Here is an 18,652-nt window from a genome sequence, read left to right on the forward strand (position 1 = left end):
ACGCACGCACGCACGCACGCACGCACGCACGCACGCACGCACGCACGTACGCACGTACGCACGTATGCACGCACGCACGTACGGTCTGCCTGTAGCTGCCTCACTCACTCAGCAACCATTTAGGGATCCTCTGTGATGATGAATAGCCCCTCCCCCCACTCACTTCAAAGTTTTCCTCAAGGTAGGCAAATTTAATAATGCAGAAATTATGCAAATGACCTCATTAAATACGAAATGCCTGGCTACAAAGCAGATATGCCTCCAAACACGTTATCTTGTTTGTAGCATTTATAAACACTTATTCTGCTAGCCTGTACTGTTTATCACACTAGTAATGAAGAATGAATAAAGGCCTCACAATTAAGTTTATGTCCTTGATCTCTCTCTCCCTCTCTCTCTCTCTCTCTCTCTCCCCCCCCCCTCTCTCTCTCTCTCTCTCTCTCTCCCCTCCCCCTCTGTCTCTCTCTCTCCCTCTCTCTCTCCCTCTCTCCCCCCTCTCTCTCTCTCGCTCTCTCCCCCCCCTCTCTCTCTCTCTCTCTCTCTCTCTCTCTCTCTCTCTCTCCCTCTCCCTCCCCCCCTCTCTCTCTCGCTCTCTCTCCCTCTCCTTCTCCCTCTCCCCCTCCCCCTCTCTCTCTCTCCCTCTCTCTCTCCCCCTCTCTCTCACACACACACACACACACACACACACACACACACACACACACACACAAAATGTCAAGCTACAATTGATTTAGTCGACTAAAATGTATTTTGGTGGGCCGTGATGGTGTCATAATGCCTTGTTTATTCTTAGCTGTGTGCTGAAATTAGCTGATCTACAAGCACACAATGCATCTGTGATGCTGACACCTTGTGAGCTTGTAGATCGGTGTGTGACACCCACACAAATCCAAGCACAAAATTACTTGTCTTAGTTCTACTTGATCTCTTCTCCACTATAGTCCCTCCCTAATATTTGAGACTAGTTTTTATTTGTTGATGAAATTTAAATGTATTTTAGTCAGCATAGCTTAGTTTTTATTTAGTAATTGTTTAGTGTTCATCAGTGAAAGGTAGTTCGATGAACATTTTTCGTCATAGTTTTAGTTGCACGCACACACGCACGCACACACACACACACACACACACACACAACATTGTCAGCATACTGTAAGTGACACTCCATGTTCACAACAGGCGTGTTAAGGCTCTGTCGATAAATTCATGAATATACAATTAGAGTAGTTATGAAACATTGTATAGCATTATATAATGTAACAGCATACAGCTTGTATAGCATTATATAATGTAACAGCATACAGCTTGTATAGCATTATATAATGTAACAGCATACAGCTTGTATAGCATTATATAATGTAACAGCATACAGCTTTGTCCTCTAATGATTGTTTGCACAGTTAAGTGCTCAAGGATCATCAAAAATAACAGTTCCAATGTATTGTTTTAAATAGGCTAATTTAGTATTATTTGGAACAGTAAAGGAGGACTGATATTAAATGATTTGTAAGGACATCTTGACGTTACCTGACGAAGGCCATATAGGCCAAAACTTTTCTTTAAAATCTTTATACCGCCTTTGGTAATACATTATTTGGGAGCATTCAAAACAGTGTGCAGACTTCCTCCCTCTCTTTTTTTTCAAGCACCTTTTGAATTTTCTTGGTTGTGTGTGACCGTCTTTAAAGCCTTACAATAATAAATGGTCCGCATATAAAGCACACAACGGTGGTACTATACACTCTTTATCCACTCAGATTCCAGTCTGATTAAAATGTTCTTTCGTTTTAATGGTGTCTGCATTGGACAAAAGTATCCACATTCCACACACAATGTAAGCATCAGTGTTATGCCCTTAGGTTGCCCACGCTTGCTTTAAGAGCGATGTTTGAACTTTTGACCTGGTGCTCTGTGCTATTGGATGGCCAACACTTGCACTTACCACATTGGTAGTGTCAGTCAAGTCAAGTCAAGTCAATTTTATTCATAAAGCACATTTAATAACAACCAAAGGCAGACCAAAGTGCTGTATACAGCACATCAAGGTTAAAACACACAGAAGCAACACATAGTCAACATACAACACAAATGCATGCAACTTTAAGGAGCTCCTTATCTGCTGAACTGTGTACCATAATATACCATAATCGCAGAATGGTAAATGGCATATGGTTGACCACTTGAATCTACTAGAGCTACAGTATACAGTTCGACAGTATACTGTATACTGTCGAATGCAGAGAAAGGTATTCAAAAGAGCTCTAAAGAATCCAATGGCGGTCATCATGACTGTTATTCATTTGGTGGTTTGTGAATCCAGGGTGTCCAGGCAGAGGCGTATCTACAATAAGGCAAATCCATGTCTGGCCTGGCCAAAATCCATACAATGAGAAAAAAAGAGGACAAAAACAAGACATGAGAACTATTAGTGGACAGCTGATTGGCCGTCGCGGTAGAGCGCGACCCTCAATCACCCATTGGAATGTAAATGCAGTCTTTCAGCCTTTGTATACTACTCGTCTAGCAGGTATATCTCTTTGAAAACCTTTAGTGCTACGATTGTGCGCGGGGAGACGACAATTAACACATCTTGACTGTCCAAAATGTAATTCTTGCCTGCCCAAAATGTAATTCCTGGAAACGCCACTGTGTCCAGGGTATCCACTTCAGAAGCAATGCTGCCTAATCACATCCCACTTTCTTTAGTTTGTTATACATTCATGAGTCTGAGAATGACAGCCATCACGCCTACACAGTTTTAGGGTTTAAATGGCGGCTTTTAGTGCTCTGAGTGTTGCCCATTTAAAAACTTAACAAACAACTATTATCTATCGTTCAAGATGGATGTAATTTAAAAACAAAAAGTTGATGCACGGTTTGAGTTTGTGCACACGCGTGTACGCCATTCATTTTCACAGTCCTGGTATTGCCTTTGGTTGACAGGTTGTTAAAGTAAAAAACAAAACTTGTTTGCCAAAGAAGAGGTTAAACCTTTAAATGTTTTCTTTTCAGTTTTGATGCTCTTCCTGCCTGTCTGTGCATAACATAGTTGTTCAGAGACATTACGTTGTTCACTCAAGCAGAGAAGGAACTCACATTAACCATGCAGATGGCCAAGTGTGTGTGTGTGTGTGTGTGTGTGTGTGTGTGTGTGTGTGTGTGTGTGTGTGTGTGTGTGTGTGTGTGTGTGTGTGTGTGTGTGTGTGTGTGTGTGTGTGTGCGCGCGCGCGCATGCAACTTTGTCGTGTCTTTGTCGTGTCGTGTTTTTGTTTGAGGGGCCTGCACAGGAGGGTAACAAAAAAGCCAATTAAACATTTAAAAGCATAAAAATAAGGAGTCTGTTTGGCAGCCAGGTGGCTTGCTTGGTGGAATGTCACCGTGGCCCTCCTGTGATTTGCGTCAGTGCAGGTTCCGCTCAGGGTTCTATGCCGTATTGCGACTTAATGAAGGTTTTCTCTACGGGAAAAGTGCCTTTGTCACATCAGTCTGTCAGAGGAGTCCCAGGTGCTGTGTAGCTGTCCCACTGGATGAGGCAGCAACGCAACAACGCTGCCAAGTAAAAACCTGTTGTTTTCTCTTGCTGCTTTGTTTACAGCATGTCCACGTCCACGTCCTCCCCAGGAAGGCAGGGGACTTTGAGCGTAATGACAGCGTCTACGATGAGGTAATGTGACCATTTTTGCGGGAATTTTTATTTTCTTTCTTTCTCATGTTTACACTCCTGTTTGTTGTAATGCATTCACCCTATCACTCACTCTCTCTGGCAAGCACACACGCACGTCACACGCACACACGTTTTAAAGGTATTTGCACTTGCACATGTTGCACAGTGTGCACGCACGCACGCACGCACACACGCACGCACGCACACACGCACGCACGCACGCATGCACACGCGCGTGTGCGCGCGCACCCTCTTTTAGAGAATAATTAGGTGGCGATCGTTGCATCCATTTAACTTTCAAGTGCTACTCTGGTACAGCTTGTATATTCATTCCAGAAAAGAAATATCCCATTGTGCTTGTTACAAGAGGAATGTTGCAAACACAATCTGCCACTAATGAACTTCTAATAACTTTAATTAAACATACAAGAAGATGAGGTTGAACAAATATCAGTGGACTCTACAGCCCCAAGGAGCTGGAATCACCTAAGCAATGAGCCACACTATTTCAATAAGAAAATAATGAACACGGCTTCCAGGCTGTTTTAAATTTCACTGTGACATTCTGGATTTGTAACAAGAGAGTCTGCGGCAAATGAATATCAATGGCCAGTGAGTTTGATATGAATATTCTAATAACTATGTGTAATAAAAACGAACTAGACTATTTCCCCCATCAAGCCAGAGGGGCGAAATGGGACGTAGCTTCTATGGAAGAGCCCCGCCAGCAAAATATAAATAGGTTTGTTTTTAATTTGCATGTGATCATAAGGGCTATTGTGAGAGCAGCGGCGAGCACTGCCATTTGTAATTCCTGTGTCACGCCCCGCAAATGAGGACATTTTTCTCTGAGGTGTTTTGCGTTGCGGTGAATAATCACATCGCGCTTACCTCACCGCCGTGAATTGTTTTATAACCCAGGCGTACCACGTTTACTCATTCATAAAGACTAAGAGGCAATAGAACAACAGGTGAAGCACAGTGTTTTTATCCACGTGTGAAACTAGAGAGTAAACGTAGCCCACAATGTCTACACTTAGATCTTCAACAAATGATTCCATGTTATCTTAAGCAAGCACGCACTGTAAAGCACATGTCAGTGTGAGCGTTGGATGTGCTTGGCAAGATGGGAACAAATCCACACCTCCGCTTTTGATACTCCCCACCCTCGATTATTCATTTGTATATGGCCAGTGGGGATGTGTTTTATCCTGCTTCTGGTTAGACTTAATTAAACACAACGAAAGCAAAAGAGACCTCTCGCGGTCTTCATCAGGAACTCAGTTCAGTTCTTGCCCTGGTGAAGACCGTGAGAGGTCGAACCGTGTTGGCTTTTATGGAATATACTTTGTTTTAAATTTCCTCCACATTTTGTGTTCAGATCTCTTTTTCTTTTTTTTAAGTCTACTGTATGTATTCCTGTTGAGCCTAAAATCACCATGCATGTAATGACACTTTCAAGACATTTTTAATCTCCTGTGAGCCTCTGTGTGTTTAACTTCATGTCCACTACTACTACATCCATACATCTCCTCTTTGGTCTTCCTCTAGGCCTCCTGCCTGCCTGGCAGTTCCAACCTCTGCATCCTTCTACCGATATACTCACTATGCCTCATTTGTACATGTCCAAAGTACCATCGCAGTCTGGCCACTCTGGCTTTATCTCCAAAACATCTAACATACGCTGTCCCTCTGCTGTACTCGTTCCTAAACCTATCCGTCCTCGTTACTTCCCGAGCACCACCAGATCCTGAACATTGTGGTGAAACAAACCCACAAGCTAACATTTCATGTAACATTGTCATTTGATGCCTGTCTCTGCAGTTGCAGAGACGATGCATGGAAATTTGTAACAATATCGTAGAGGAATGTTGTGTCACCCCCATTCTAAGCAGAACAATGTTGAGAACACTGGTGTCAGAGCAGATAGGTGAAAAGTCTGTTATAAGAATAATTTCCCGACTTCTGAAGCTCGTTCTGAGTGTTGGTCACAACAGCTGCGTCATCTGCATGTCTCTGATTAGAGCTGTGCAGACTTTGGTTTGGTCTTTGCTCTGATTTGGGTGAGATTGAAAAGGCTCATCGAGATACTGTACTGTACTGTACTGTTGATACTTTACAAGCACAGAGGTCAAGGTGACATGCTCTTGTGCCATATGGGAAATCTGCACAGAATCTAGTGACTAGTGAGCTCTCAACCATATTCAAGAGGCTAGTCCAGTGAAGTCAGATAACTGGTCAGTTCAATGATCTCTCTGGTGATATTATTTATCAACAGAGAGATCTGTGCACTAACTGTAAAAACAGGGTGGGACTTATTATTCATTGTCATTTACAGTATAGCCAATGGGTACTCCGTAAATAACAGGTTGTAAGTAACAGGCTCAGCTGTGCTGCTCCCCAACAGGGGATTGTTGGACAGATGACAACCAAGGTCTCGGGTCAAAAGTACTGTTTATTTCCATGCGACCACAAACTGCTTGCCATATCTTCGGTGTTAATGTGGCAGATGGCAGTCACCAGACCTGCCATGATGACAGAGGCGGTCTCCCTGAATGTGCGTGATGATGACTGATGGATCCTAGGCTGTGTGCGTTGATTAATGTGCAACAGTTGTGTAACAGTGTAGGCACGTCACCTACTCTAGCTCACCCCATCCCATGAATACCAGAACGTTTGCCTCAAAACAGAACGGTAGAACGGACTCCTAAACGTAACCTCAATAAACTATGCCTAAACGTTTGTATTCCTAAACTTAAACCTAAGCCTATTCCTAAACCTAACCTCAGTAAAACCCTAAACTTACAGGTATGATATTATCCTCAGTAAAACAAATACAAGAATACAAGAGCCGCCTCACCGAACGGTTGGCGTGCGGTCGGAGGAAACAGGGCCAGTGTGTTTAAAAGGCAGGGGTTCTCAACCCGTGGGTCGCGACCACTCAAATTATTTTGGAGGGTCCCCAAATTATTAAATATTTTGCAACTGAATGGTTGTAAAATGGAAATGAAGAGTTTACATAGTACGTGGTGCATGCATAAACTCTCCTTAATGATTATATTCAGTATTTATTTATGATGTATTTTCTCTATTATTAAGGTTATTTTTGCAGTCAGTTTGTATTGGTGGTGGGCAGGGTTCGCGAGACAAAGCATTTCCGGGGGTCCCCAGCCAAAAACGTTGAGAACCCCTGTTTTAAGGCGAGCCTTCCAGTTCACCTATTTGTCAAGCTGTGATATGCTACCCAAACCAGACCCTAAAAAGTTGTTTAATAACCTAATATTGCCTTGTTGTAACTTCAAACTGAGACATTTTCAAAGATAACACTTAGTTTTTGGCTGCCTCTTTCTCCTTATAGGCTAGTGGCTATACTGCTGCAGCCTGCACAAGAAACAACATTGTAATCGAAAGTCTCCACATAATATAGCAGTCAATCTTGCACTTTGCAACTGGCTGCTTTCATATAAATGTGGGAGGGACACACATATTCTACAAGATATGTAAAAATGATTGGACGTTTATATTATATACACACATGTATTTATTCCTTTTCTTTATGTAGCCTTGGTATGTCCTGCTGTTTTAATGACATGTCTGAATATGAATCAGAAAATACCAGGCAGCTGCTCGGCTCATGACCTCAACAGGGGCCAGACGTTATCGCTTAAGATGTTTCATTGCAGCTTCAGATGATGCAGACAACGCTCGGCAGTAGCGATGCCACAGTCCGCTCAGTGTTTATTATTGCTGTAAAGAGAAGGGATGAGGCTTGGGAGTGAGGTTTCGCTTGTCATTTTTATTCAGATGAATCGGAGCGTTGCGGCAAACTCACGCAGCGTGGTCATAAAGAGACTGTCCCCCCGGTTGACAGCGGCTCGCTGACAGAGTCAGCAGCTAAATCCAGTCATATCCGTACCCTTCCTTTATCTCTCTCTCTCTTTCTTCTTGGTGTCTCTATCGCAAGCATCGCTGTCGTCCGACGTCCTCTGATGTGCCAGATGGCAAATTCTATTTTCTTTGCAGTGTCACCTTGCCAAACAAGAACTGTCATGGTGCGTCATAATTGTTTTTGTTTTTTTCCTTATGTTGTTGGCATGTCTCCCCCCCACCACCATCATTTTTATTCTGGTACTTTGAAAGTGTGAACTTGGCACTGCTAATAATAAAAGCACTGTTAATTGTTCCGTTTGTGTCTTTGGATCGTCTCAAGGAACACAGTTGTATAATGTATGAAACCATCGTGTTCAGGCTATGTTTGCTTTTCTCCTTTGTGCTTGAACTCCACTGATTTACAGTGACATAGCTTATCCAGTTCACTCTGAATCAATGTCACAATTTGCATTACACTTAACACTAGCCTGATAGTAATCCTGTAATAGTCCCATACCATTATGAGCTTATACTGCTCTGGGCATAGTTGGCAAATATTATATATGTAGACCTATGGTTTACCTTTGATGAATTCCCATTGATCTAGTTATTCTGTCTATTTATGGCCAGCTGACAGGGTTAGGCAGTGGTGATATTACACTACACAAGATGTTTTTTTTACTTTTTTATATACTTTACATTACATTACATTACATATTAACTTAACTTGGACAAGTCCTCAGATGTTCCAACCTACATACTGATGGGCTACATCAGGAGGGAGAGCGAGTGCATTTTCCGGCAGCGGCATCAGCCAATTGCCGACAACAACTGCGGCAGGCGGCAGTGTTTCTCAGCGGCATCAGTCCGACACCCTACACCAACCCCTAACCCTAATCCTAACCCTAACCGCAAGCACGACGCAACGCATGTCAGAACAACGGCCTGCCGCGGCAGTGGAGTGTCACAATCCCCCCACCTTCCCCGGCAGGTGCCGCCCCTCCCCCTGGCAGATGATCACACATACTAATAATACAGCCTACAATATCCAATACATGCATTAGGGTCTTATCAGAGTCTTTTGAAGTACATCCACAAGGGACTATACTGTCTGATCCAGAATTTGAAATCTGGGATATTTTCGTAGTGGCATAACGTGTTAGTTGATACTTGTAGAGGGAATGCATTTCCTGGTCGAAAAAAAACATGTTAATATCCATTTCACCATGAGGGCCCACAGTAGGCTAAACTATATGTGGTTGAAAATGGAATCAAATGTGTGGTCTTTTTATTTTTTATTTGTTCTAATGTTTTTTTTTGTGGCTTTAGCCTTTATTTATTTTTTTATGGAGGGATAGACAGGAGGCTGACAGGAAATGGGGAGAGAGATGGGGGGGAAGACATGCAGTAAAGGCCGTCGGGATCGGGAGTCGAACCCGCGGCACACTGCCAGACTGGATTGCCAGCCAAGGTGCCTGGACCACTGAGCCATGGCCCAGGCCCAAATGTGTGGTCTTAACTACTGGTGGTTCCTTATGTCATAATATGCCCAAGGCTTACTATATACAGTGTATGGAGTGTTACATACTGTATACAGTATATGGAGTGTTACAGCGATGACCACAAACTAAAGTTGGTCTCACCACCGGACATTTTGCATCATGTTTTGTATTAATTTAGAAAATCATTTCTGTACCAAACAAAGATTTTGATAAAACATATCTCCACAAATCAATATACTGTTCATGAAAAAGAGAAAAGGCACTTAACTGCTTCAGAATTCATGTTTGAGATATTAACAGGTGTCATTTATATTGTAGAACAAAACATGGGTCTCTCTTAAAGGACCACTTCACCACTTTTCAACTTCTCTTCCTATAATTGAGTACCACAGACGAAAAACAGTCTAAGTCCAAATTTCAGACTGACCCCTCCACGAAAAGGCCTCGTTGTCCTGAACCCTTATCTATCATTTATATATTATGGATCAATAGTGTGGACTTAGACTGTTATTCGTCTGTGGTACTCAATTGGTCCTAACTAATGTTCATGATAAAATGCCACCATTTTGTCCTACTCAGTCTGTGTCTCTTAGGAAGGCTGTGGGCAGTTCAGAAACCCGTCCACCAGTGACATCATCAATGGTGAATCCAAGCTAATAGAAACGGCAGGCTTTCTTTTCCTGAAAAGTTGCAATGCAAAAGTTGAAGCCATCGTTATCACGATAATACAAATCTAAATATATTTTAAAACAAATCTTGTTTAAAAAAAAATATGCCTAATGATGATGTCACTGGTGGACGCGTGTCCGAACTGCCCAAAGCCCTCCTATGAGACACAGACTGAGTAGGAAAAATGGTGGTGTTTTATCATGAACATTAGTGAGAACCAATTATATGAAGAGATGTTGAAAAGTGGTGAAGTGGTGCTTTAAGCTTAGAGTATGTTTACCACCGAAATCCCTAGGATAACAAAGGCTTTAGAATTGTATTGCTTTCCCTCATCTTTGTTATAGAATGAATGAGCTGGGGCATCAGCACTTCCAATAAGACCCTTTTACACCTACCCTTTTTCCATATAGTATCCTGATCATATTCAGACCGATATTTATCATCCAGATCAGATCTCTCTCTTTCTGCCATGCAAAATGCAGATTGCTGTGCTTGTCAGATGGGAAGGATATGGCTTTATTATGCTTCTTCTTCTTCTACACACGTCTCATATTTGCCATTGACAATGAAAGGAGAAATTAGGTCAAATGTCCACTAAATATGACGTAAATTTGTGTCAACACAAACATTAAATGACATTGACAATGAAGGGAAAATGTACATCATATGTAGACGAGCAAATCGGCTAACCAATCACATAAATGCAGTTGTTCATGAGATGATGTATGATGATGTATTATGATAAGAGTGCCCCTCACTTCACACGGGTGTGATTTTTCAATATTCTATACATCTACTCCACCACTACACTCAGATGCACATATTGTATTATAGACTCATTATTATTTGACAGTTTTATTTCGTAGTTACTTTTCACACTATTATTTTGTTGTGGGCCCTGTCGATCTTTTTTTTATTGAGTGGTGCAACCACTCCAAGGAACAGCAATGCCCCTATGTCCACGCACGTGTCCCTATGTCCCTATGTTTAGAGTACCGGTAGGGGCAAAAGTGGTGCTGTTGTGCTAGAAACAGAGAGAGAGCGATAGTGTTGCACTGTTGCCTGCTAATTACAGAGAGAGAGAGAGAGAGAGAGAGGGGGGGGAGGGGGAGAGAGAGGGAGAGGTGTCTGCTAATTCCCCCACACAGTAACTCTGTAATTTCACCATATATGGTTTAAGTGGTTAACAGTGTGATGTGTGTAAACCTGAGCAAACGGCTGTCATTACACATGCATGGCATCGGTTTGTGTCGCATGACGTCAGACCAGAGCTTTGTCAGCCTACAGTATATGAAGTGTTGCACACATCGATAGAGAGAGAGAGATCCAGAGAGGAGAATATCAAGCTATTTAGATATTGTTTAAGGAGAGACAGAGAGAGACGGCAACAGTGACGAGAACAAAGAGAAACACGAAGAGAGGGATTGAACGATGTTGTGCTGGTCACGGTGGTTCCAAGGACCACTGTCAGACGTCTTCCATGTTTGTGCTGCTGGGCCAGTGGGGGACAAGGTGTACTTGTTTGGAGGCTATTTTAACTACGGGACGAACACAAACGACAGACTGATTGATGTGCACGTCTTCAACACAGTGTCGTTGAAGTTGCCTCTAGTCAAGCTGGAAAACATCCCTGAGAATCCCACCATGCGCTATGGCCACACAGCTGTGCTGATGGAAGACATTATCTATGTATGGGGAGGGATGGGGAACTGTGAGATAACATGGATAGTTTGGCTTATCAACCTGAGGAGCTCTGTGTTGTATAATGATCTTTATGCATTTGACGTCGACACACACAGATGGTCCAAGCCCAGGAGTTCTGGGACTGTTCCAGAGGCGAGGTACTGCCACTCAGCCTGTGTCTTGGGGAAGGTCATGTATGTCCATGGAGGACACACCTGGGGGACTAGATCCTATAATGACATGTACAAGTTGGACACCAGCACAATGGTCTGGTCTTTAATTATCACCAGAGGAACTGCACCACCTGCTTCATACGGTCACTCTGCCACCATCATCGGGACAAAGATGTTTGTTTTTGGGGGCTTAGGGGGGGGCTTAGGGCTAGATTATGAATTTCTGAACATCATCAGAGTGTTTGACACAGAGACCAGCTGTTGGCTGACCATTCCATCTGCACAGCTCCCAGAAGTACGCTTGTCTCACACAACCTTTGCCTACAATGCAGAGCTGTACATAGTTGGTGGTGCAAGCTGTGGAAGGAGCTACAATGATATGTGGAAATTAAATCCTAAGACTTTTTCCTGGAAGAAGGTTGAGCCCATGGGGAACTGCCTACGCCGGTCACAGTCTACGAGCTGCATGGTGGCCGATCGTATTATCTTCTTTGGAAAACACCACCTGCAGATCTTACACTTAAGTCCTAGTCTGAAGACGTTGTGCAAGCTAGCAGTTATTCAGAGCAGTGTGGAGCTGTCGGGACTCCCACACAACATCAGGTGGGAACTGGCAGCCATGACAACAACAGAATATGTGAGTGTTGGCTCACCGCCAGGCAAGCGCACTAAACGTGTCGAAGATGGTGTCTGACCTGTACATCCTTGAGGTCAGGACTCACGACTCATGTCGTGACATTTACAGAACAAGTAATGGGTGAATGTTATCTCAGACAGGAATGTGGTGGTCACTGCCACAGCTGTATTTGGATGCACAGACAGGAAGTTGCCAGTGTTACAGGAGTCTATAGTAGTTGGAGGATTCAGAGATGATGACATGGCTATCAAACATTTGTACAGTTGGGTGCCACTGATATTGTCCCTTATCATTTGACCCATTTAGGCCTGACCTCAAAAATTTAAAATCCTTCTAAATCCTCCAGTTTTCTGAAATAAATATTTTCACGATTTTTCAAAAATAGCAGACCTACAAAGCTCGTAGCGCGCCACTCGGTGGCGCGCTATGAGCTTGTAGATCTGCTATTTTTCAATAGCTAAATTATAATGTTTAAAACACCAAAAGGGGTTCCCGCCCAAAATGGGTTAACTGTCCTTTTGCGCAGATCACGCAAACCTCAGCAAAAAGAAAAGGACAATATCGATGGCCTCCAACTGTATGTGGCGCTAGCCGCTCCTATGCATAACTTTGTGTGTATGTCTGTCTGAGCACGGAAGGTGATGTACTGTATAGCATTTACGCTGCCCTGAGAGCAGTGTTCAAAAGCTGCCCTGAGAGCAGCATTAAAAAGCTGCCCTCAGAGCAGCAAATTAACATTGGTGTATGTATAGCATTTAAGCTGCGTTGAGAGCAGCATTCAAAAGCTGCCCTCAGAGCCCGAACCCGCAGCACGCCGTCAGGCTGGCTCAGCAGCCTAGGTGCCCAGACAGTTGAGCTAACCGCCCGGGCCAGTGTGATTTTTTTTAATCTATCCGAGTTGGGCATTGCGAGAGCAATTTAATTATATAGGTTTAATTATAACTACTAATAATTAAATCGGCATACATACTTTTAGTTTTTACCACTCAGTTTACCAACTGATTTAGATTATTTGACTTATTTGTGGATTTGATTATTTTTTTCATCTATAGGATTTGATTTTGTTTTCCTTTATAGGCTACACACTAATGGTAAAATGACAAATGTATACAGCACTTTTATCCAAAGCGCTCAGGGCACTCAAGGTCGCCGTACAACAAGTTAACAGTTGACACAAAACACAGTTAAAAGCAAAAGCAGACAATAATGTATAGCTTGCAGCAGAAAACACAGATCAATCATAAGCCTGCCTAAACAGGTGGGTTTTGAGGTGGGTTTGAAATGAGGTGATTGAGTCCATGTTTCTTATATCAGGGGGGGAGGGAGTTCCAGAGGTTAATTCATTCATTAATTCACCTTCAGTTGTGAAACATTAATTTATTTGGCAAGTGACAAAAGTTAATGTGACAAACCATCTGTCACCAGCAATTGAAGAAAGTGGAACAACAGATTAGCATACTGTATGCTTACGATGTTGTAAAGTTCAACTAATATTTGTGAATGTGAACAACCGTCGTCCTAAACCTAGCAGGGCAGAGAATAATGTGATGCCATTAAGAGAATATGGAAGCTAGAGCTCCACGGCACGTGAAAAGAAGATTGACCTTGCAGATGTGTGTGCGTGGGATGTTTGTATTGAGCTGTTACAGCTAAATGGGCTTTATTTCATTTTAGCACTAACATTTATGGACCAGAAAATGTGCACATATGCCATTACAAATGGCCCTGACCATTGCCCATTGATTGTCAATTATGAGCCTTGCCTTTCTTACAGTATTTATAGCACAGGATTTATGTACCCAAATTGTACACAAGCAGTTTACATTTACCGGATTACAAGGACATGGTAAGAATTCACCAGTTTGTTGTTATCTTAACTTTTTGACTGGGGTAACCAGTACTACATTTTAGCCAGCAAAAAAGGGCCGTTTATTTATTCGGTCAGAGAGTTCCCATGCTCTGGAGGGGCGGTCAGAGAGTTCCCATACTCTGGAGGGGCGGTCAGAGAGTTCCCATGCTCTGGAGGGGCGGTCAGAGAATTCCCATACTCTGGAGGGGCGGTCAGAGAGTTCCCATGCTCTGGAGAGGCGGTCAGAGAGTTCCCATACTCTGGAGAGGCGATCAGAGAGTTCCCATGCTCTGGAGGGGCGGTCAGAGAGTTCCCATACTCTGGAGGGGCGGTCAGAGAGTTCCATATGGCAGGCAGAGTGCCACGAAGTTAGAAGTTGCACATTTCAACAGAATAATAACAGGATAATAGCAGCAACGATGTCATGAGATGTGGGAGGATCGTCTGCCGGCCTTCAAAAGCGTATCTCATGTGTGTGTGAATAATATCCCTGGTATGTGTGCTTCTATAGCTTTAGCATATGTAGATGTTAGCAAGCGATGCAATGCTAGTGTGCCACCAATGTGGTCCACATTAGACAGCCACAGTGCTCCTCAGAGCCGTTGCTTCTAGATCTACAGTACGCATTAGACAGCCACAGTGCTCCTCAGAGCCGTTGCTTCCAGATCTACAGTACGCATTAGACAGCCACAGTGCTCCTCAGAGCCGTTGCTTCCAGATCTACAGTACGCATTAGACAGCCACAGTGCTCCTCAGAGCTGTTGCTTCTAGATCTACAGTACGCATTAGACAGCCACAGTGCTCCTCAGAGCTGTTGCTTCTAGATCTACAGTACGCATTAGACAGCCACAGTGCTCCTCAGAGCCGTTGCTTCCAGATCTACAGTACGCATTAGACAGCCACAGTGCTCCTCAGAGCCGTTGCTTCTAGATCTACAGTACGCATTAGACAGCCACAGTGCTCCTCAGAGCCGTTGCTTCTAAATCTACAGTACGCATTAGACAGCCACAGTGCTCCTCAGAGCCGTTGCTTCCAGATCTACAGTACGCATTAGACAGCCACAGTGCTCCTCAGAGCCGTTGCTTCTAGATCTACAGTACGCATTAGACAGCCACAGTGCTCCTCAGAGCCGTTGCTTCTAGATCTACAGTACGCATTAGACAGCCACAGTGCTCCTCAGAGCCGTTGCTTCTAGATCTACAGTACGCATTAGACAGCCACAGTGCTCCTCAGAGCCGTTGCTTCTAGATCTACAGTACGCATTCCGGCTTAAAGCGGTGTTAACGCCCGAACGGTGGGTCCTACCGGGGGTTCCGGGACGGGACGGGACAGGGGGACGGGACGGGACGGGACAGGGGACGGGACGGGACGGGACGGGACAGGGGGACGGGGGGATGACTCGTTGGATCCAGGCTTGCGAGGAGGTTAAGGCAAAACCCTGTTTTTGGACCACAGTTACCACTGTGATATTATTTCATCTCTGCTACTGGTCAGACTGAATTCAATGAATGCAGTCTGACTGGCACAGTCAGAACATGTCTGTTTTAAGGGCTCACTCCTATAATCTTTTTTCAAGTTTTGTGATGACGTGCTGAATCACTGGGTCTGGGTCACCTGATCTGACCTGATGAGGATCAAATGCCATTACCAATGCTGTGTCTGCTAAAACAGCTCACATCCCAAATTAATCTAAACACTGCTGAGTAATACAGATGTGTTTTTCCCATTATAAATGCATTCTACCTTCTGTGTGGTGCTCATCAACATTCACAAAACAGCCTCAAACCAGATGGTCATTCTGGAAAACCATGACAAGCATAATACTCATTGCTGATTAGTGTTCAGGAATGAGCAAACATTGCAAACCTTTTTTTGTATGCTTGGTGTGCGGGTGTGCGTGTGTGCGTGTGTGCGTGTGTGCATGTGTGCGTGCGTGTGTGCGTGCGTGCGTGCGTGCGTGCGTGCGTGCGTGCGTTTGTGTGTGTGTGTGCGTGTGTCTGTGCGCGCGTGTGTGTGTCCGTGCATTGTGTGAAAGAGACAATGCAGTGAGAGCAACATTTTTTTTATTCTTCACAACACGCCCAGCAACCAGTAATGCTGTGTGCACTGCATTAAAATGACTTCTCCAAAAGGTCACTTTGGATCGAGTCAAAACACGATTAGATAGTTGCACATAAAGGATACCATGCTATCTACTATATAGTTCTGCCTGTAGGCCACTGTTGTGGAGTATGTAACAACTACTTTGACCAAGAATGTGCACTATAAATCCTCAGTGTTTATTGACCCGAGAGTGTACAAATGGAACAGAATGGACCCTTATGGGGTATTTGGCTCCATTTGTACACTCTCACAGGTAAACTAACACTGCAGACTTTACTACTGTATACTAAGCCTATATCCACATTTTTCATATAGCCCATAAGTCTTTGCGTTTGTGTGTGCATAAGTTCCTCTTTCTCTTGCTGTGTTGCCAGTTTTGCAAGAGAAACAAGTGGCCAGGTCTATGAAAACAAGCACAAATGAAAATAGCTGATCTACAAGCTCACAGCGACACATTGTGAGGTTGTACATCCGTTATTTTGTATATATAATAATTATTAATAATTCATTATAGATTTTCCAGACTGTTTTTGGTCAAAACAAGCTGTTTTCCATGGCCCCTAACTCATGAACCAATGGTCGTGGTTGTTGTTTTCTCTTCGTGTGAAAAGAGACTCTGACTCCCACATGTAGCTTTGTTTACATTCTAGACACATTGCATCTGCAGTGGCTGAATACCTACCCATAATGTTTCATCTGCTCATACAATTTACAATTTACAATTTAGGCATTTAGCAGACGCTCTTAATCCAGAGCGACTTACATTAGGCAGGAACAAAAGTATGGGAATACATCACATATATAAAATGCATCTATCAAGAAACATGCGTAAGCTAAGAACGTAACTAGAACATATCTATATAATGACACTATACATATTAACTATACATATATACTATACTATGCTATACATATGTAGGCTACTATGATGTGCTATGACTATATACAATGCAATTATTGTGCTGTCTACATGACATGCTATAAGTCTGTTTCAAATGCTATCTATGTCTAAAAAGTGCTATCTAAGGGGGTAGGATAAGTGCTATGGGCCATGATGGAGTCTGAAAAGGTGGGTCTTCAGACTACGGCGGAAGATTGGGAGTGATGCCGCAGTTCTGACTGCAACGGGGAGTGCATTCCACAGTTTTGGGGCCAGAAGGGAGAAGAGTTTGGGACGTGTGGAGCGTTGGCCCGGCGTTTTTAGTGAGGGTACTTCCAGCTTTCCTGCGTTGGCTGATCTGAGTGCACGCCGCGCGGGAGGGTTTGTAGGGTTCAATCATGCTTGCAAGATATGGGGGAGCCATACCTTTGGTTGCTTAAAATGCCAGCATCAGAGTTTTGTATTCTGTGCGGGCAGCGACTGGGAGCCAGTGCAGGGAGCGGAGCAGGGGGGAGACATGTGAGAATTTTGGCTGGTTGAAGACCAGACGAGCTGCGGCATTTTGGATCATTTGGAGAGGCTTAAGTGCACATGCCGGTAGGCCAGTAAGGAGCGAATTACAATAGTCAAGTTTTGACAACACTGTTGTCTGGATTAGGAGCTGGGCTGATTCCTGCGTGAGGAACGGTCTAATTCGTCGTATGTTATAGAGTGTGAACCTACAGGATCGAGTGACAGCTGTGATGTGAGTTTTGATGATGCCAACATTTGATGATGCCAACATTTAGCCAACATTTAGCTATAGAGCACCGAAGTCTGACGTCAATATCGGTACGGGATCATGTACTTTTTATTTGCATTGTAATCCCCATAGGGGGATTTTAGATCGCCTCATATAAGAACTGACTGAGAGAAAACGCTATTGTTATACTGCTACTGAATTAGTTACATTTCCGCTAGAAAAAGACTGTATCACTGTCGCAAACGATACAGAGACAGACACCTCCCTGACAATAACGCCGAAACATATATATTTTTGGACCACAATGCTTATATGAAACAATGTTAAGATGACCCCATGTTATTCTCCATAGAGAAATTACCAGGGGATGAGCGAGGGACGTCAGGACTTTGGCGCTCTATAGTCTGAACCCACAACAATAGCCTCCTGCCTCGATCGCTAGCAGCTTCTTTAACAAGTTCACAAATGTTAGTTCTGTACATTTATCTGTGCGTTTGCAGACAGTGCAACTGTCTCTCACACATGCAGATTCGCATTGGGAGAAATATCAAGGTCAACCATGAATGAGCCTGCTTTAGCAGGTACATTGAGTACCATCTCCGTGCACTTAAATGGGCTAATTATGGGCTACATACAGGACAATTATTATTTGACGCTTTCAAAAGAAACTGCTCATTTTCGTGAAGTTGAATTGATTTGAGGCCAAACTAAATGCTCCATTTTCTATATTCAGTCATCATTTGCACAGATCACACCTGTGATGTCAGAGTATTTAGATACTAAAAGCAAACTTTGGAATGAGATGCAATTACTTCACTCTCCCACTGATACAGGGACAGACGTCTCTGCTAAAGATGAGTGAACACTTTTGGATCGAGAATAT

At 43.5% G+C, this 18,652-nt stretch overlaps 1 protein-coding gene across 3 annotated transcripts in view; it reads left to right on the plus strand.

The window, feature by feature from the left end:
* The window catches only part of fhit (fragile histidine triad diadenosine triphosphatase), a 397,577-nt gene that overhangs the window by 312,966 nt on the left and 65,959 nt on the right, over nucleotides 1-18,652 (plus strand). For all 3 annotated transcript variants that reach the window (XR_013790805.1, XR_013790806.1, XM_079510118.1), the window contains exon 7: nucleotides 3,593-3,661. Coding sequence is in view for 1 of the 3 variants with exons in the window: in XM_079510118.1 (XP_079366244.1) it covers nucleotides 3,593-3,661 (69 nt within the window). In the remaining 2 variants the exon portion in view is untranslated. The remainder of the gene's footprint in view (nucleotides 1-3,592; nucleotides 3,662-18,652) is intronic.

Source organism: Electrona antarctica (genome assembly GCF_951216825.1).
Source record: "Electrona antarctica genome assembly, chromosome: 9".
Lineage (NCBI taxonomy): Eukaryota > Metazoa > Chordata > Actinopteri > Myctophiformes > Myctophidae > Electrona > Electrona antarctica.